General features: G+C 37.3%; 1 protein-coding gene across 1 annotated transcript; it reads left to right on the top strand.

The window, feature by feature from the left end:
* Nucleotides 1-8,328: 8,328 nt before the first annotated feature.
* MS4A2 (membrane spanning 4-domains A2) lies at nucleotides 8,329-17,973 on the top strand. The gene is made up of 7 exons (XM_054440393.2): nucleotides 8,329-8,384; nucleotides 9,255-9,384; nucleotides 9,899-10,033; nucleotides 12,337-12,393; nucleotides 13,009-13,167; nucleotides 13,565-13,663; nucleotides 15,123-17,973. Exons 1-7 carry the CDS (start codon nucleotides 8,329-8,331, stop codon nucleotides 15,219-15,221), a joined length of 735 nt encoding a protein of 244 aa, XP_054296368.2. The 3' UTR covers nucleotides 15,222-17,973.
* Nucleotides 17,974-18,766: the final 793 nt, after the last annotated feature.

The raw sequence follows: 18,766 nt of genomic DNA, 5'->3' as shown, positions 1-18,766 counted from the left end.
TCTAAAATTTACACAGTAGATCGTTTGTCATCTATGCTGTCCCACAAATAGTTTTTTGTTTAGCTTTATGACAGGTTTATGTTTATTGCAGCAATATTCAGAATGGCCAAGATATGGAATTTCTATTTAAATTTTAATATTTCCCATGTGGTTTTTATGTTTAATATTAGAAGATTAGAGCCAGTCAACATTTGGGGAGTTATCTGTTTTCATCTTGAGATGGCAAATATGGGGATGTGGAATTTTTATACAGGTTATAAATGTTTGGCATAGGACTTTTGGTACATTGTTACTTCACAATGGACAGAGTTAAAACCACTTCCATGTCTGAGTGAAGAAAACTGCCTACATATTGATTTGTCCTCATGCGGAATAAAAGGGATAATTTGTTCCAGTCACAGGTATAGTAACTGTGGGTACTTTAAGGTTTGGAGCACTTAGAAGGCTGTGATAGAAACAGATATGCTATGGATATCACATGTTAAACCACGTATATCTGCAGAATACTCAATCTCAACGTGCACACCTTTGACTACAGCTGCAGAAGTGTTCCTTTAGACAAAGCTGAGACCAATTTACTCTGGATACGGGCAGAAGTGGTTTATATTCTATATTTGTAAAGTTCACTGCTGTTTGCTTTCATTATTTTTGCTACACTCATTATCTTTGTATTTAAATGTTTTAGGCAACCTAAGAACAAATGTAAAAGTAAAGATGCAGTAAAAGCGAATTGCTTGATAGTCATTACTTCATGTACATCAAGCAAATCAGTAAAATTAAAAAAAAACACATGTATTTAATTTTTAAAGTGTTTTTTCTTTTATGCCTTTTTTTGATACTTGCCTCATATGCATGTACTGCAAAAGTAGTTAACAGAGAAGTAACTTGACATGATGCATAGTTTCGTTTAATATCTTATGAAATTTTTACAAACAAGCCAACATAATTGTTAATAACACATGTATTATGTTCATGTAAGTGGAATAAATGCTGTATGAATAGACCTTCCAGCTACTTTCTCTATAGCTTTTCATGTAAATTAGTCTTTTGATTCTGAAATTTCTCTAAAGGAAATTGTCCATTTTTTGAAATTTATTCCTTATTCTCCCTTGGCAGTTAATGAAATTTTACCAAGTTTAAACACAAAATTTATCATAGCAAAAATACTACTAACATAACTACTGTTTGCAGCCATGCCCCATGTTCCCCTTTGCTCCTCCTCACCCTGAAAAAAAATGAGTTTCTGTTTTTTCTAGTGGAAGGGGATTGATTGGAAAAAAGTAATATGTTCCTTTTAAAATTTTAATATACAGCATTTTTTAACTTAGGAAGCCACAATGTTCTTGGTCCGTCATGACATTGGGTAGCATTAACTGTAAGTTTTGGGCTTCCAAATCACTTTCAATTTTTAAGAATAATTTATAGATACTATTATAGGCTGCCTTTGATTTTGATCCTTTATTCTTCCCATTTGTCAGGAGCACAAGATTACCTTCTTTTTTTAGCCTTCTCTCTTGTCACCAACCATTCCTACTTGGTGGCCATTTACTTGGAAAAAGGCCGCATGATATGTCTGGCTCCACTCAGTGTTTAAAACACTCTGCTTCCTTTGCCTGCATCCCATAAACTATTTCCCTCATCCTATTTACTGCAACAAATCTCTCCTTAGTTTGTATTTATCTCCCTTTAAACCTTACCTATCCTGAATATTCTGTCATTGTCGGCCTTTAAAATCCTTCCTCTTTCTTTTCCTCTATTCTCTAGGTAATGATGGGGTAAAGTTACATCCAAAGTTCACTCTACAGAATATTTTCTCAGTACTTTGCAGAAAACACCAAACAAACCATTTTAAAAGAGATGTTTTTTGTTTTGTTTTTTTTTTTTTAGAATGTAAGCTCCTCAAGAGCAGGGACAATGTTGTCTCTATGTTCTATTGTGCCTCACACATTGTAAATGCTCAATAAATATTGATGACAGGAGGCATTGAGTCTTGAGTATAAGGGCGTGAAAGTGAAATCCCAAACACTGTTTTGTTGCTTGTTTTATTATGACCTTAGATTAAGTTGGAAAATATTTGTCCTTTTGAATAACTGTCCCAAATATTACATTCAAATAATGTCCCAAATATTACATTCAAATAACAGTCCAATGGAGGGAAAAAAAGGACTAACAAGTTCTGGGTTTCTAAGGTGATGTAGTTTGGCTGTGTCCCCACCCAAATCTCATCTTGAATTGTAGTTTCCATAATTCCCATGTGTCATGGGAGGGACCCTGTGGGAGGTAATTGAATCATGGAGGGGCTGTTCTCATGACAATAAGTGAGTTCTCAGAAGATCTGATGGTTTTTTAAGGGGCTTTTCCCTCTTTCCGCAGCACTTCTCCTTCCTGCCCTCATGTGAAGAAGGACATATTTGCTTCCCCTTCTGCCATCATTGTAAGTTTCCCGAGGCCTTCCCAGCCATGTGGAACTGTGAGTCAATTAAACCTCCTTCTTTTATAAATTGCCCAGTCTCAGGCAGTTCTTTATAGGAGTGTGAGAACAGACTAATACATAAGGTATGACATGGGTGGTGATGGATATGTAAATTAATTTGATTATAGTAGTCATTATACAATGTATATGTTTATCAAGTCATTACATTATACATCTTAAATATATACAACCTTTGTCAATTACATATTTAAAAGCTGGGGCAGGGGAATAAGCAAACATGGAAACCTCCAGCCAGCTACCCACATTATAACAAAAACAAAAATTGTGGCTAAATAGATATTTGCCATGGAAAATAGTAATGAAAATTTGTAATAGATCATAAATAATAGGACATGCCTGAAAGAGGAAAAGCCAAATTGATATTTTATTCAAAATACATTATATTGAGGTATGTGAAAGGTACAGAAAAATGTACAAATAGTTAGTGTACAACTTCATAATTTTTTATTACGGTAAGAACACTTAACATGAGTTAACACTTAACTGTCCTCTTAACAAATTTTTAAATGTACACTACATTATTATGGACTATAGGTGCAATGTTATACATTATATCTTTAGAGCTTATTCATCTTGCTTGACCGAAACTTTATGACTGCTAATTAGCAACTCTCTATGTCTCTTTCCTTCTAGAGACTGGCAACCATTATTCTACAGTTGGATTCTATGTATTTGACTATTTTAGATACCTCATACAAATGAAATCACGCTGTATTTGTCCTTTAGTGACAGGCTTATTTCACTTAGCAAATGTCTTCTGGGTTTATCCATTTTGTTGCAGATGGTAGGATTTCCTTTTTTTAAAAAAAAAAAGACTGAATAATATTCCATTGTATGTATTTAACACACATCCATTTATGGATATCTAGGTTGTTTCCACATCTTAGCTATTCTGAATAATGCTTCAATGAATATGGGATCTTGGTATTCTCTCAAATATAGAAAAGTAGGGTTGATGGATCATATGGTAGTTCTATATTTAATTTTTGCTGAAACCTCCATACAGTTTTTCATAGCTGCTGCGCCGTTTTACATTCCCACCAACAGGGTACAAGAATTCCAATTTCTCCACATCCTCGCCAATACTTATTATTTATTTATGTTTTAATAATGGTCATCCTAACAGGTATGATGAGGTGATATCTCATTTTGGCTTTGATTTGCATTTCCCCAATGATTAGTGATGTTGAGAATCTTTTCATCTACCCATTGGCCATATGTATGTCTTTTTTGGAGAAAAGTCCATTCAAGTACTTTGTCTACTTTTTAAATCGGGTTATTGTTTTTGTTTGTTTGATTGTTTAACTACTGAGTTGTAAAAGTTTCTTATATATTTTGGATGTTAATCCCGTATCAGATAGATTATTTGCAAATATCTCTCCCATCCTATAGGTTGTCTCCTCATTTTTTTGATTGTTTCCTTTGCTGTGCAAAAAGTTTTTATTTGATTTATTTCTACTTACCTATTTTTGCTTTTGTTTCTTTGCTTTTGGTGTTTTATCCAATACATTATTGCCAACTTCAATGTTATGAAACTCTTCCTCTATGTTTTATTTTATGGGATTTACAATTTTGGGTCTTCTTTACAGTTAATTCTTCAATTCATTTTTAGATGAGATTATTTTCTTAATTTTCTTTTCAGGAAGTTTGTTGTTATTGTATAGCAACACCACTGATTTTTGTATTCTACTTACAGAATTTATTTATTCAAAGTGTATGTGTGTGCACATGTGTGTGAGTATATGTAGTCTTTAGGATTTTTTACATATATGATTATGCCATCTACAAAGAGAGATAATTTTACTTTTACTTTTTTCCAATTTGAATACCTTGTATTTATTTTCCTTGCCTAATTTTTCTTGCTAGGAATTTTAGTACTATGTTGAATAGAAGTGGCAAAAATGGGCATCCTTGCCTTGCTCCTTACGTTAAAGAAAAAGTGATTTTATACTCTCATATACTTTCATATTGCTTTTAATTGTTCTTTGTTTCAACTTGAAAAACTCCTTTCAGCATATCTTGTAATGCAGGTTCAGTGGTGGTACATTTCCTCAGCTTTTGTTTGTCTAGGAAAGTATTTATCTCTCCTTCATTTCTGAAGAATGGTTTTGCCAAGAGTAGTATTCTTGGTTGGCATTTTTTTCTCTCTCTCAGCACTTTGGATATATCATCCCACTTACTTCTGGCCTGCAAGGTTTCTGCTGAAAAACTCTCCTAATATTTTTATGGGGACACCACTGTATTAACAAGTCACTTTTCTTTCGCTGCTTTCAAAATTCTCACTTTGCCCTTGACTTTTGATAATTTATTATAATGTATCTCAGTATGGATATCTTGGTATCATCTTATTTGGGGTCCACTGGGCATTGTAGGTGCCCATTAGGGGATTTCTAGATGCCCTTAGATTTGGAAAATTTCCTTTATTATTTTTTGAATAAGCTTTCTTTCTTTTTCTCTCCCTTCTTTTTCTGAGAATCCTATAATTTCTATACTGACCCACTTAATGGTGTCCCATAAGTCCTTTAAGCATTTTTTTTTTTTTTTTTGAGAGGGAGTCTTGATCTGTTGCCCGGGCTGGAGTGCAGTGGCGCAATCTCAGCTCACTGCAAGGTTGTTTGATTTTTTCTTGTAAATTTGTGTAAGTTCTTTGTAGATTCTGGATATTAGCCCTTTGTCAGATGGGTAGATTGCCAAAATTTTCTCCCATTCTGTAGGTTGCCTGTTCACTCTGATGATAGTTTCTTTTGCTGAGCAGAAGCTCTTTAATTAGATCCCATTTGTCAATTTTGCCTTTTGTTGCATTTGCTTTTGGTGTTTTAGTCATGAAGTCTTTGCCCATGCCTATGTCCTGAATGGTATTGACTAGGTTTTCTTCTAGGGTTTTTATGGTTTTAGGTTTTACTTTTAAGGCTTTAATCTGAGATAGTATAAATTTCAACTTGTAACATGCAAATTCATGCATATTTATTTTAAGTAAATTGAACATTCAGTTTGAGAAAACAATTGTTAATGTGGGATATGAAAGCAAATTTTTGGTAAGTTTCAAGAAATAAATCTAGTATGTAACTTAAAGAGGAAACCTTGCTTGTCAAAGAGGAAGCCAGAGATGTGGGGTGGGTGAAAGGCCCGTGCAAAGACCGTGCCAGAGAAGGAAAGATACATGGTAGGGAAGGGGTGTTAGCTCTGTTATCTCTTCCTTTCAGGTAGCAGCATAGTTAAAACTCATCTTGATAATTTTGCCTCACCAAAAAAGCCAGTCATTTTTTGTCATATGTTTCAATGTTCATTATTGTGAAAGATGATAAAACATGGCTGAAAGGAACCAAAGTGTGGGCATAGAAGCTAATAAGTAACTTACGAAGGGGCAAGAAGGTTGTTGTGAAAATTGGAATAGGAAACAATTTGGAGGCCATAAGGTATGACAGGTTCTGATTTGCATTTTGCAAGGTTCTGTTGACAATTCTCACAAAATAGCATCGTGTGCAAACACTAAAGACCATCTTCAGGTTGTTTCCAGTCTAAATCTGAAGTTCAATTCGTGATTATTTGCTGCACAAATAATTAACTACTATAAGCTACTAGGAAACACCACACAGAACCATGACTTCAGGACTTTTCCCAGCAAGTGTGGGGTAATTTCACTAAGAAGGAGGAAATAAGGCTGGGTGCGGGGCTCACGCCTGTAATCCCAGCACTTTGGGAGGCCGAGGCGGGTGGATCACCTGAGATCGGGAGTTCAATCTAGCCTGACCAACATGGAGAAACCCTGTCTCTACTAAAAATACAAAATTAGCCAGGCGTGGTGGTGCATGCCTATAATCCCAGCTACTCCAGAGGCTGAGGCAGGTGACTCGCTTGAATCCAGGAGGCGGAGTTTGCGGTGAGCCGAGATCACGCCATTGCACTCCAGCTTGGACAACAGGAGCGAAACTCCGTCAAAAAAAAAAAAAAAAAGAAAAGAAAAAGAAAGATAAAATGAAAATTGGTGGCCGGGCGCAGTGGCTCACTCCTGTAATCTCAGCACTTTGGGAGGCCGAGGTGAGTGAGTCATCTGAGGACAGGAGTTCAAGACAAGCCTGGCCAACATGGTGAAACCCCGTCTCTACTGAAAATTCAAAAAAATTAGCCCAGCGTAGCTGCACACTCCTGTAGTCCAGCTACTTGGGAGGCTGAGGCAGGAGAATTGCTTGAATCTGGGAGGTGGAGGTTGCAGTGAGCCATTGCACTCCAGCCTGGGTGACAGAGTGAGACTCTGTCTCAAAAAAAAAAAAGAAAAAAGAAGAAAAAAAAGAAAATGGAAAATTGTTGAGGCTATCATTTTTATTTTAAGTCTGGTCTCAAATGTTACCTTCTCTGGGAATTCCTTCCCTGAACTCTACATATCCCCTATCAGGCAGAATTGTTTTACCTTTCTATGTGTTCCAACATCCTCTGGCCTCCAACATATTGGGTAATAATATATCATCTATCTTTGTTCTATTCTGCTTGATTGTGGACTAGAAGGACTTCGGATTTTGGCATTCATCTGTGCATGCACAGTGATAAGGGCAGTGCCTGGCATGGAACATTAAGTTCTTTTTGGATGAATGAATGAGTAAGGTCTATTCCTTAATTCCAATAGCATCTTGTTTAGGTCCACCAATTCCTGAAGACACCATGGGAAGATGACACCTGAGTTAATAAACTTGGCTACAAAAGCTATACCAATATGTTTTTTAGTATACTCTGTTTATGCAAATATCTTAGTTTCCTGCAAAAAGATTTCCTTTTTCACCCCCCCTCAAAAAAAAGCCACACATGATTAGAGATGTGATTTTTAGTATCTTAAATATTATTGAAAGCCATTCAAGGTTATGTTTATAATTAAACTGAAATAAAAGAGATTAAAACCTTCTCTGAATCTTATCTGTACTGATTTTGCTATGGTCTAGCTAGTTATGGTATTTCAATGTTCACATGGTTTAGCCCTAATTCTAACTTAGGCATACTACTTAGTCCAATGCTGTTTAGATTAGCTCATGGGATTTGTTATAAAGTTCATGCCTCTCAGTGTTTTCACTATCCCATTCTTGCCATTGTAAAAATCTAAACACCATCAGTCTGATAATTTAGCAGACAACGGAGTCTTCTTAGCTTTTACACACTATCAGGTATGGTTCACAGCAGTTAGAATGCAGCCTGCAGCCTGTTGTATTTCCAAGACCATCTGCTGCAGCGAATCATGTAAACAGTTTCCAAAAGACGGAAAGAGAGAGAAAGATGATAGATATTAAAGTCAGAGATGGATCTGGAGATTTAGAGACTAACACACACTCACTCACGTACAACAGCACTTCAGTTTTGGGTCTATGTGTGAAACCAAGAATGCCTTTAACAAGGAAGACAAGCTTCTCAAAGGTGCAATTGGATAACTTCTGCCATAGAAATGGCTGAATTGGGACACAAGTGGGGAAAATTCCAGAAGAAGGGCACATCTCTTTCTTTTCTGCAGTTCTTTCTCACCTTCTCAACTCCTACTAAAATGTCTCATTTTCAGGTTCTGTAAATCCTGCTAGTCTCAGGCAAAATTATGCTCCAGGAGTCTCAAATTTTCTTATTTCATATTAGTCTTTAGTAGACTTCTCAATTTTTCTATTCATCACAAGTAAAAGCCTGTTGATCTTAATCAGCCAAGAAACTTATCTGTCTGGCAAATGACTTACGTATAAAGATAATCATCAATGTCATGAGGTAACCCATTTCAACTGCCTATTCAGAGCATGCAGTAAGAGGAAATCCACCAAGTCTCAATATAATAATATTCTTTACTCCTGGATAGCTCAGTTAATGAAAAAATGGACACGGAAAGTAATAGGAGAGCAAATCTTGCTCTCCCACAAGAGCCTTCCAGGTAGGTACAAGGTATTATTTTTTTCTACTCTCAGTCACTTAGTGGCAGGGGAAGTCATAGTCACAGTGCTTAGGAGATGAAACTTTATTGATTTAGGCATGGATCCATCTAGTTTAATTAATATATTGGGTATGAGGCAGCTACTTGCCGTACTTTCCAAGTGGTTCTCTCTTCCTGGAGAGGAACATTTTTACTCAGCTTGTAAACTGGAAATAGATTTTCTCACATTAGAAGCTCATTTTCTGGGTATGAGACAGGAGAGTTCATACTGTGTATGCAGATCTCTTGCTTCTGGGTCTGACATGTGCTGAGGGACACATATCCTTCACACATGCTTTTATAAATACTTTATAAAATAACCTGCTTCTTGATTGGTCTTTATAATCCATAAGCTGTGGGATGCTTCTCTGAAGATGAAAATAGTAATAGAGTCCCATCTAGCTATTCAAAGCCATTCCTTCATTGTATTCTGTGCACATGAAGTTGGGGTTTGTTATTGACAAAATATATTCAGATACATTTCTATGTTAAAAGGATTGTGAGATGCATAGGTAAATGTGTTTATTTTCAGTTTTACTTGTCAACATAGATGAATGAGAAAGAACTTGAAAGTAACACTGGATTAAGAAGAGGAAAATTTGGCATGGATTTTGTTCCATTTTGTCCCATTTAATCACTTGGATAGTGTTCAGGTGTTCTTGGTCAGTTACTTGGATGCTCTGAGCTTTAGTTTCTTAGTGATTACAATGAAGATTTGAATTACAGGATGGCTTTGAAAAAATAAACAAAACTCCCCTTTCTGTCTGTCGAGAATGTTGCACAGGGAGTTACAGAATGTTCTCATGACCGAATTGCTTTTAAATTTCACAGCGTGCCTGCATTTGAAGTCTTGGAAATATCTCCCCAGGAAGTATCTTCAGGCAGACTGTTGAAGTCGGCCTCATCCCCACCACAGCATACATGGCTGACAGTTTTGAAAAAAGAGCAGGAGTTCCTGGGGGTGAGTGAGCCTCTTCCAACTTTGACTAGAGTAAGGGTTGGGTCTAGAAAAGAATATTGAGTTGCATCAACTGTTTTCCCACTTGGATTCATGAGAGGTGGCAGGTCCTCTAAAAAACATGGTAGATAAAGAGTTGACACTAACTGGGTCCTTTTGGGAAGAGCGAAGCATTTCCTCATAAAGACTTTAAATTGCTAGGACAAGAATGGCCAACAGGAGTGAAGGATTCATAATCTTTATCTTTACTTAGAGGTAAAGAACAATTACTGATGTTCAACATGACTACGTACATAAAGGCTCATGGAGAAAAGTATTGGCCATCCATGCATTAGGTAGTGCTTGTATCAATTCTTATAGTGGCCAGGGTGTCCTGGAAAATCTTACGTGTGGATCATTTCTCAGAACAGTCTAGGACACTAAAGCAGTTTCTCATATTTGGCTTCTACTATTAAAAAATGATACAATCTTGGGAAAATTTTTTTGATTTTCATGAAATTCATGTGTTTTTCTATAGGTAACACAAATTCTGACTGCTATGATATGCCTTTGTTTTGGAACAGTTGTCTGCTCTGTACTTGATATTTCACACATTGAGGGAGACATTTTTTCATCATTTAAAGCAGGTTATCCATTCTGGGGAGCCATATTTGTGAGTATATATCTATAATTGTTTCTGAAATAACACTAAACATAGGTTTTTCTCTTGCTCAGATCTAACCAGTTGTTTATTTCTAGTATTAAGATGATATTTATAATTCTTAACACAGATATGCTCATTAACAACAACAAAAGATTCTTTTTACAATTAACGGTGGGTTAAACATTTAGCCCACAGTTTTATCCCAAGAGAAACCTGAATCTAATTCAAGTTAAATGACTTGCCTAAGGGACACTTGACTAATAGTAATTGAATCTAAACTTTCAGAATCCAACTCCAAGAACATACCTCTAGCACTATTCATCAATAAAGTTATATGATAAATACATACAACTTTGTCTGTCAACTAAAAATAACAACAGAGGCTGGGCATGGTGGCTCACACCTGTAATCCCAGCACTTTGGGAGGCTGAGGCAGGTGGATCACCTGAGGCCAGGAGTTCGAGACCAGCCTGACCAACATGGTGAAACCTCGTCTCTACTAAATATAAAAAATTAGCTGAGTGTGATACTGCATGCCTGTAATCCCAGCTACTTAAGAGGCTGAGGCAGGAGGCTTGTTTGAACCTGGGAGGCAGAGGCTGCAGTGAGCTGAGATTGTGCCATTGCACTCCAGCCTGGGCGATAAGAGCGAAACTCTGTCTCAAAATAATAAGAATAATAATAATAGAAAATAAAGTTATCTTCATGAAAAATGAGGAAAGAGATTGCTGGGGTGAGAAAAATTAAGATCAATGGGCATATGGTGACCTTCTATGCCCTAGAAACTCTTTTAGGTATTTTTTCCTGGTATCTATTTTACTCACTGTTCTATCTGGAAAAATAGGTGGATGAGTGAGATAATAAGGTATATAACTTTTTAAAGGTCTAATTGACATATAATAAATTGCAAGTATTTCAGGTGTACAATTTGCTAACCTTGACACACATAGACACACATGAAAACATCACCACATTAATACAATGTATGTATCCATCATTTCCAAAAGCTTCCCTGTGTATCTTTGTAACTCTTTCTTCCTCCCTCCACTCCTTGTCCTCTCATCCCCAAGAAACCATTGATCTGCTTTCTGTGAATATAAATTAACTTGCATCTTTTAGAGCTTTATATAAGTATGTTCTCTTTACTGTTTGTCTTCCTTCGCTGCACAGTTATTTTGAGATTATTAATATTTTTTCTTTATATCGATACTTCATTCACAAGAATATATTTTAATTCTAAACTATGTCACATTCACTTTGTATTCTGCTAAATCCTTAGTGCTCAGATGACTTGTTCAGGACTCTTCTTGAACCTGTACCTCTGTTATAACTGAAACTTGTCTCTACTATCTTTTTATTTCAAACACAGCTTATTAGGTGTCTCTCAACCCATCAAACTCACAATCTGAGTCTTTAGGAGATTGCTTTGAATTTGTGCTATTGACTTATATTTATATCAAATATATAAATGTTTGGTAAAAATATCATCATGTACATTTTCATAATTACTCTATATTCACATGATGTATGTCAGACTCTGGAAATACGCATGCCACGAACACATGTTTCTTGCCTAAAGGAGCTGATGGAAGATGCACATATAAATAGACAATTGCAATAGAATGAGTGGTGGTCTAATAGATTCATGCCCCTGTTGTTGCTGGACGTTGCTACTCCAAGAGTAACCCCTGCATTGTCAGGGTTAGCATCTCCTGGAAGCCTCATGTAAATGAAGAATTTCAGGCTCCACCCAGGACTAATGAATAAGGATCTGCATTTTAGCAAGACCCTCACATGATTCATATACACTTTTTTTTTTTTTTTTTTTTTTTTTAGATGGAGTCTCACTCTTGTCGCCCAGGCTGGAGTGCAATGGCATGATCTTGGCTCACTGCAACCTCTGCCTCCCGGGTTCAAGTGATTCTCCTGTCTCAGCCTCCGTAGTAGCTGGGACTACAGGCACACGCCACCATGGATGGCTAATTTTTGTATTTTTAGTAGAGACAGGGTTTCACCGTTTTGGTCAGGCTGGTCTTGAACTCCTGACCTCAGGTGATTCCCCCGCCTCGGCTTCCCAAAGTGCTGGGATTACAGACATGAGCCACCACACCCAGCCTTATTCGTATACACATTTAATTCTGAGAAGCACTCTATAGAAAATAAGAATAAGGAAATATTGGGCTCACAGGTGACATTAATAAGTAACTTTATCGAGTACCCCAAATTTTACCTATGTTTGGAAGATGGGGTTAAAAAGGACACACTGAAAACAAGAAACTCATTGTCGCTTTTTTTTCCTCCTTTTTGAACAGTTTTCTATTTCTGGAATTTTGTCAATTATATCTGAAAGGAGAAATGCAACATATCTGGTGAGTTGCCCGTTTCTGTCTTTGTCCATCCTTGAAAAGATAAGAAGAATCTTTCCTTTCTCATTCATGACTACCGAATGTTTCCACTTGCCTCACGGGTGAGGCAAGAAGAACGGAGTTTTAAGAGTCTTAAGGGAAACACATCTTTGTCTCCTATATTACTTGTGAATGTGGATATATGATTTTGTTTCAATCTATTTTGTGTCCTAAGGCTTTTTGCAACAGAAGTTGGATATAATCATTAGAAACATAAATTGTACCATTTAACATACAATGAAGTTTATGTTTACCTTGATGCTTGTTCTAAAAAAAGTGTACTCACACTGGCATTGTCCTTGTAGGCATATTCACATGATCAAATAAATAATTAGTTTTCAATTAAGGAGAATATTTGAGGAAAGACTGTACGTGTTCATGTGGTTCCTGAAGGCAGTCCAGCGAGAGAGTAATATATGCTCATTAAACAATGCGGACAATTTGAGGGTTTCCCTTTTTAACCAAAATTTGGAAGCAATGTGGAATTTACTGGATGCATCCAGCCCTGAAATGAAGATAGTTTTATTGAATGTGCCAGCAAGTGCAGGCCCAGGTCTGAGTGTTCTTCATTATTATCAGGTGAGAGGAAGCCTGGGAGCAAACACTGCCAGCAGCATAGCTGGGGGAATGGGAATTACCATCCTGATCATCAACCTGAAGAAGAGCTTGGCTTATATCCATATCCACAGTTGCCAGAAATTTTTTGAGACCAAGTGCTTTATGGCTTCCTTTTCCACTGTATGTATTTTTTTTGTGTGGGAAGACTAAGATTCTGGGTCCTAATGTAAGTAAGAAGCCCTCTTCTCCTGTTCCATGAACACCATCCTTTTCTGTAACTTCTATTACATAGTATAGTGTTCTGTAAGTTCACACAGTCCAGGGAGATGCTGGCTGCCCACTCCCCTCAACCCAGGCAAATTCGTCGGGGTTAAAGTTATCTACTGCAAGTGACGATCTCTGGGTTTTTCTGTGCCTGTGTTTGTGTGTGCGTGTGTGTGTGTGTGTGTGTATGTGTCACTTTAGAAGGACTGGTCAGATGGTAGGGAGATGAAAACAGGAGATGCTATACGAAAATAAACTTTTGGGGCGCATACCATGTGACTCTTTTTGTTTGTCGTTTGTTGCTGTTCAATAGGAAATTGTAGTGATGATGCTGTTTCTCACCATTCTGGGACTTGGTAGTGCTGTGTCACTCACAATCTATGGAGCTGGGGAAGAACTCAAAGGAAACAAGGTAGATAGAAGCCTGATATAAAATCTTGAATGACAGGTTAATGAATTGGAGCTTTATTCCTTAAAAATATGGCTTGGGTTTTCTGAAACATTTCTTCCAGAAAATAGTTTCTCCAAGTTTTATTACTTTGGTTTCCAAATCTCACATTTTAAATCACATTTTATACCCATAAGTAGCACACATTTCATAATATATCCCTCTGGATGAGGGTTGGAATAATAGGATCTGTATAATGTTAGAAAATGCCTTAAAGTGTGTGGAGCATGACAGATGAATGTGCAGAAGGCTTGTGAGGAAACCACCCAGGTATCTGGCCTTGTTTTCTGCCCCAGAAGTAGCCGCCTATTCCTGTTTCTGTTTTATTCCTTTGTTTCTTGACTTTTCCTTTCCAACTTGCTCTAAAACCTCAGTTTTCTTTCCTTTCTGATTCATGACTACCAAATGTTTCCACTTGCCTCACCCGTCCATTACACCTTTGATGAGAACCACCAGCACCTTGTGCTCATGTACTTGCCCATGTCTGATGGAAGAAACATACTCTCTCCATCTGTCCACTTTCCTGAGGCATTCAAGTCTAGCCACCTTTTAAAATCACTCTCCTCCAGGCTGGGCACAGTGGCTCACGCCTGTAATCCCAGCACTTTGTGAGGCCGAGGAAGGCGGATCACTTGAAGTCAGGAGTTCGAAACCAGCCTGGCCAAATGGCAAAACCAAATCTCTACTAAAAAATATAACAAAACAAAACAACAACAACAAAAACAGAAAAGGAAACATTAGCCCAGCATGGTGGCAGGCACCTGAGGTTCCAGATACTTGGGAGGCTGAGGCAGGAGAATCGCTTGAGCCCAAGAGGTGGAGGTTGCAGTGAGCCTAGATCATGCTGCTGCACTCCAGCATGGGTGACAGAGCCAGACTTCCCAGCACCTTGGGAGACCAAAGCCAGAGAATAATTTGAGGTCAGGAGTTGGAGACTAGCCTGGCCAATGTGGTGAAACTCCGTCCTTACTAAAAATATAAAACTTAGTGGGGCATGGGGGTGCATACCTGTAATTTCAGCTACTTAGGAGGCTGAGGCAGGAGAATTGCTTGAACCCGGGAGGTGGAAGTTGCAGTGAGCCGAGATTGTGGCCACTGCACTCCAGCCTGGGTGACATAGTGAGACCCTGTCTCAAAAGAAAAAAAAAAAAAAAAATCACTCTCTTCCAAAGATGGATAAATAAGATAGCAGATATACTAAGGAATAACCTCCCCAACTTGTCATTGACTGACATGATTTCTTTTGGGCCCACTTGGCCAGCCAGTCTGATTTGGTTTTCTGGAAATGAAAGAAATAATCAGTTTAGTGACAGAGAGCGTGAGAGCCAGAAAGACAAAAGTAGATGAGGTAAGTCTCTTGAGCGAGACTTCTAGGGATGGGAAATTCGTGGTGATTGATATGAAATGATTTTTCCCTTATCAGGTTCCAGATGATCGTGTTTATGAAGAATTAAACATATATTCAGCTATTTACAGTGAGTTGGAAGACCGAGGGGAAATGTCTCCTCCCATTGATTTATAAGAATCACATGTCCAGAACACTCTGATTCACAGCCAAGGATCCAGAAGGCCAAGGTCTTGCTAAGGGGCTACTGGAAAAAATTCTATTCTCTCCACAGCCTGCTGATTTTACATTAGATTTATTCGCCAGATGAAAATATTTTGTTTTTGTTGCTTCTGTTCACCTTAATATTCTTCTTCCATTTGTAGATATGATAGACTCCTATTTTTCTTGTTTTATATTATGACTTCACACACATCTCTGCTGGAAAGTCAACATGTAGTAAGCAAGATTTAACTGTTTGATTATAACTGTGCAAATACAGAAAACAAGAAGGCTGGCTGAAAGTTGAGTTAAACTTTGAAAGTTTGATAGTATTTGGTTCTTAGGGTTTTTTTTTTTTTTAGCATTCCTAATAGTTACAGTTGGGCATGATTTGTACCATCCACCCATACCCACACAGTCACACACACATATGTATTACTTACACTATATATAACTTTCTATGCAAATATTTTACCACCAGTCAATAATACATTTTTGCAAAGACATGAAGTTTTATAAAGATCTGTATAATTGCCTGAATCATCAGCATATTCACTGATATGATATTATTTGCAGATTGACAAGTAGGAAGTGGGGAATTTTATTAAGTTACCCGTTGTCTGGGGAGGTAGATAGGTAAAAACAGGGAAATTATAAGTTGAGAGATTAACATTTCACAAATGTTTAGTGAAACATTTGTGAAAAAAGAAGACTAAATTAAGACCTGAGCTGAAATAAAGTGAGTGGAAATGGAAATAATGGTTATATCTAAAACACGTAGAAAAAGAATAACTGGTAGATTTTGTTAACAAATTAAAGAATAAAGTTAGATAAGCAACCGGTTGACTAATACATTAAGTGTTTGAGTCTAAGATGAGAGGAGAACACTGGTTATGTTGAAAAAATGATAAAAAGGGCCGGGCGCGGAGGCTCACGCCTGTAATCCCAGCACTTTGGGAGGCCGAGGTGGGCAGATCACGAGGTCAGTAGTTTGAGACCAGCCTGGCCAACATAGTGAAACCCTGTCTCTACTAAAAATACAAGAAAAAATTAGCTGGGTATGGTGGCAGGCACCTGTAGTCCCAGCTACTTGGGAGGCTGAGGCAGGAGAATTGCTTGAACTCGGGAGGCGGAGGTTGCAGTGAGCTGAGATCGCACCAGTGCACTCCAGCCTTGGTGACAATGGGAGACTCCATCTCAAAAAAAAAAAAAAGATAAAAAGTCAGAAATCTGAAAAGTGGAGGAAGAGTACAAATAGACCTAAATTAAGCTCATTTTTGGACTTTCATTTTGGGAAAACAAAGGGAAATGCAGCCATAGAGGGCCTGATGACATCCAATACAGAGTTCTGTAAAGATAAAATTTGATACAGGTTTAGTGTCATTATAAGAGAAATCATTATTAAATGAAGCAAGTTAACACTCTAAGAGAATTATTTTGAGATAGAAGTGAAGCTAAGCTAAACTTCACATGCCTATAATTGGAGGGAAAAACTAAGGATAAAATCTAGACTAGAAGATACAATAATTAGTCATCAACATGCATTGTGAAACAGTAGAGAGCAGGTAGCCCAAAATAGAGAAAGATCAGATAAAGAGAAAATAAGTATCCATCAGAGACAGTATCTGTAGGCTTGGGCAAGAGAAAAGTCCACAGTGATAAGCAACTCCACCTAAGGCATGAATATAGGGCAGAGAAAACAGCAATAGTGAATGAATGCAAAAGGTGCTGAGAAATTCCACACATGAGTATTGTGATGAGTAAATGAATAAAACATTTGCAAAGACCTTTAGAGAAAGAGAATGGGAGCATATGTGAGAAATAAGATAGTTGATTATGAATAGAAGGTATTGAAGAAAAGTAAGCTAAGAAAAAATTCCTTTTATAAAAGAAGGAAAAGATAGTTTATGTTTTTAGCCTAAGAGTCCTATAGAATGACTGAAAAAAATCAGTCTGAGAGTATTAGTCACAATTAATGAAATAATTAGTTACATTTTATGTATTGAGGATGCCAAGATTAAAAGGTGACAGGTAGATGTTAATTTCCCTAGATTATGAAAGTGATTACGACAATCACACAACAAATAATTAAGTGACTTGGTACGCTTTATTTAATTGTAGGGCCTGAGGATTTCCCCTTCTCATTTTTCTAAAATAAAATTTTGTTTCTCCAAATTTGACGGCAGAATAAAAAACCCTACGCTTTCACCGTGTATCATGCTAAGCTGCATCTCTACTCTTGATCATCTGTAGGTATTAATCACATCACTTCCATGGCATGGATGTTCACATACAGACTCTTAAACCTGGTTTACCAGGACCTCTAGGAGTTGATCCAATCTATCTTTACAGTTGTATAATATATGATCTCTTTTATTTCACTCAGTTTATATTTTCATCATTGACTACATATTTCTTATACACAACACACAATTTATAAATTTTTTCTCAAGATCGTTCTGAGAGTTGCCCCACCCCACCTGCCTTTTATGGTATGCCCACCTCGGGCAGACACAGAGCACAATGCTGGGGTTCTCTTCACGCTATCACTGCCCCAAATTGTCTTTCTAAATTTCAACTTCAAGGTCATCTTCTCCATGAACACCACTGAATGAACACCTTTTCATCCAGCCTTAATTTCTTGCTCCATAACTACTCTATCCCACAATGCAATATTGTATCATTAATTATTAGTGTGCTTGTGACCTCCTTATGTATTCTCAATTACCTGTATTTGTGCAATAAATTGGAATAATGTAACTTGATTTCTTATCTGTGTTTGTGTTGGCATGCAAGATTTAGGGACTTATCAAAGATAATGGGGAATTAAGGCATCAATAAAATGATGCCAAAGACCAAGAGCAGTTTCTGAAGTCCTCCTTTTCATCAGCCCTTTATCAACAGAACACTCTATAAACAACCCATAGCCAGAAAACGAATGTAGGAACAATCACCAGCCATCTTTTGTCAATAACTGATGGAAGAGAGTTGAAAGGAAACTGGAGCATGAGTCATATTTGACCAGTCAGTCCTCACCCTTATTTACTTGCTATGTAAACTTGAGAAAGTTTTTTCTCCTTGTGAACCTCAGGTTTCACATCTGAAAATGAGCAATTTGGAACAAAAGATTCCTAACTGGTCTTTCTGTTCCCATATTCTGTGATTTTTCAATATTTAGGATTTTTGGTAATCACAATTACGAGTTTGTGGTTGAGATAGCAACAGCAATCAGAGCTATTTGGTGGACATATTTTCAAAGGAGCAGCTCTCCACTTTGGGTAAAGAAGCGTGTGGTGTAGCAGGACACCTGGAACAATAATATTTTTCTAAATCCCTCTGAAAAATGCTAATCAAAGGCTTTTTTTTCTAAAAATTGTCTTAGAAATAAAATTTCCCCTTTGGGAGGCCGAGGCTGGCGGATCACGAGGTCAGGAGATCGAGACCACGGTGAAACCCCGTCTCTACTAAAAATACTAAAAATTAGCCAGGCACGGTGGCGGGTGCCTGTAGTCCCAGCTACT

Source organism: Pongo pygmaeus, chromosome 9 (genome assembly GCF_028885625.2).
Source record: "Pongo pygmaeus isolate AG05252 chromosome 9, NHGRI_mPonPyg2-v2.0_pri, whole genome shotgun sequence".
In the NCBI taxonomy this organism is placed as follows: Eukaryota; Metazoa; Chordata; class Mammalia; order Primates; family Hominidae; genus Pongo; species Pongo pygmaeus.
This window is presented reverse-complemented; position numbering and strand designations above follow the sequence as displayed.

Excerpts from the sequence above, each read along its gene's own strand:
- MS4A2 (XM_054440393.2), top strand. The coding sequence starts at position 8,329 with ATGGACACGGAAAGTAATAGGAGAGCAAATCTTGCTCTCCCACAAGAG. Across the intron at positions 10,034-12,336 it reads CATTCTGGGGAGCCATATTT|TTTTCTATTTCTGGAATTTT; the intron begins GTGAGTATATAT and ends CTTTTTGAACAG. Across the intron at positions 13,168-13,564 it reads TTATGGCTTCCTTTTCCACT|GAAATTGTAGTGATGATGCT; the intron begins GTATGTATTTTT and ends GCTGTTCAATAG.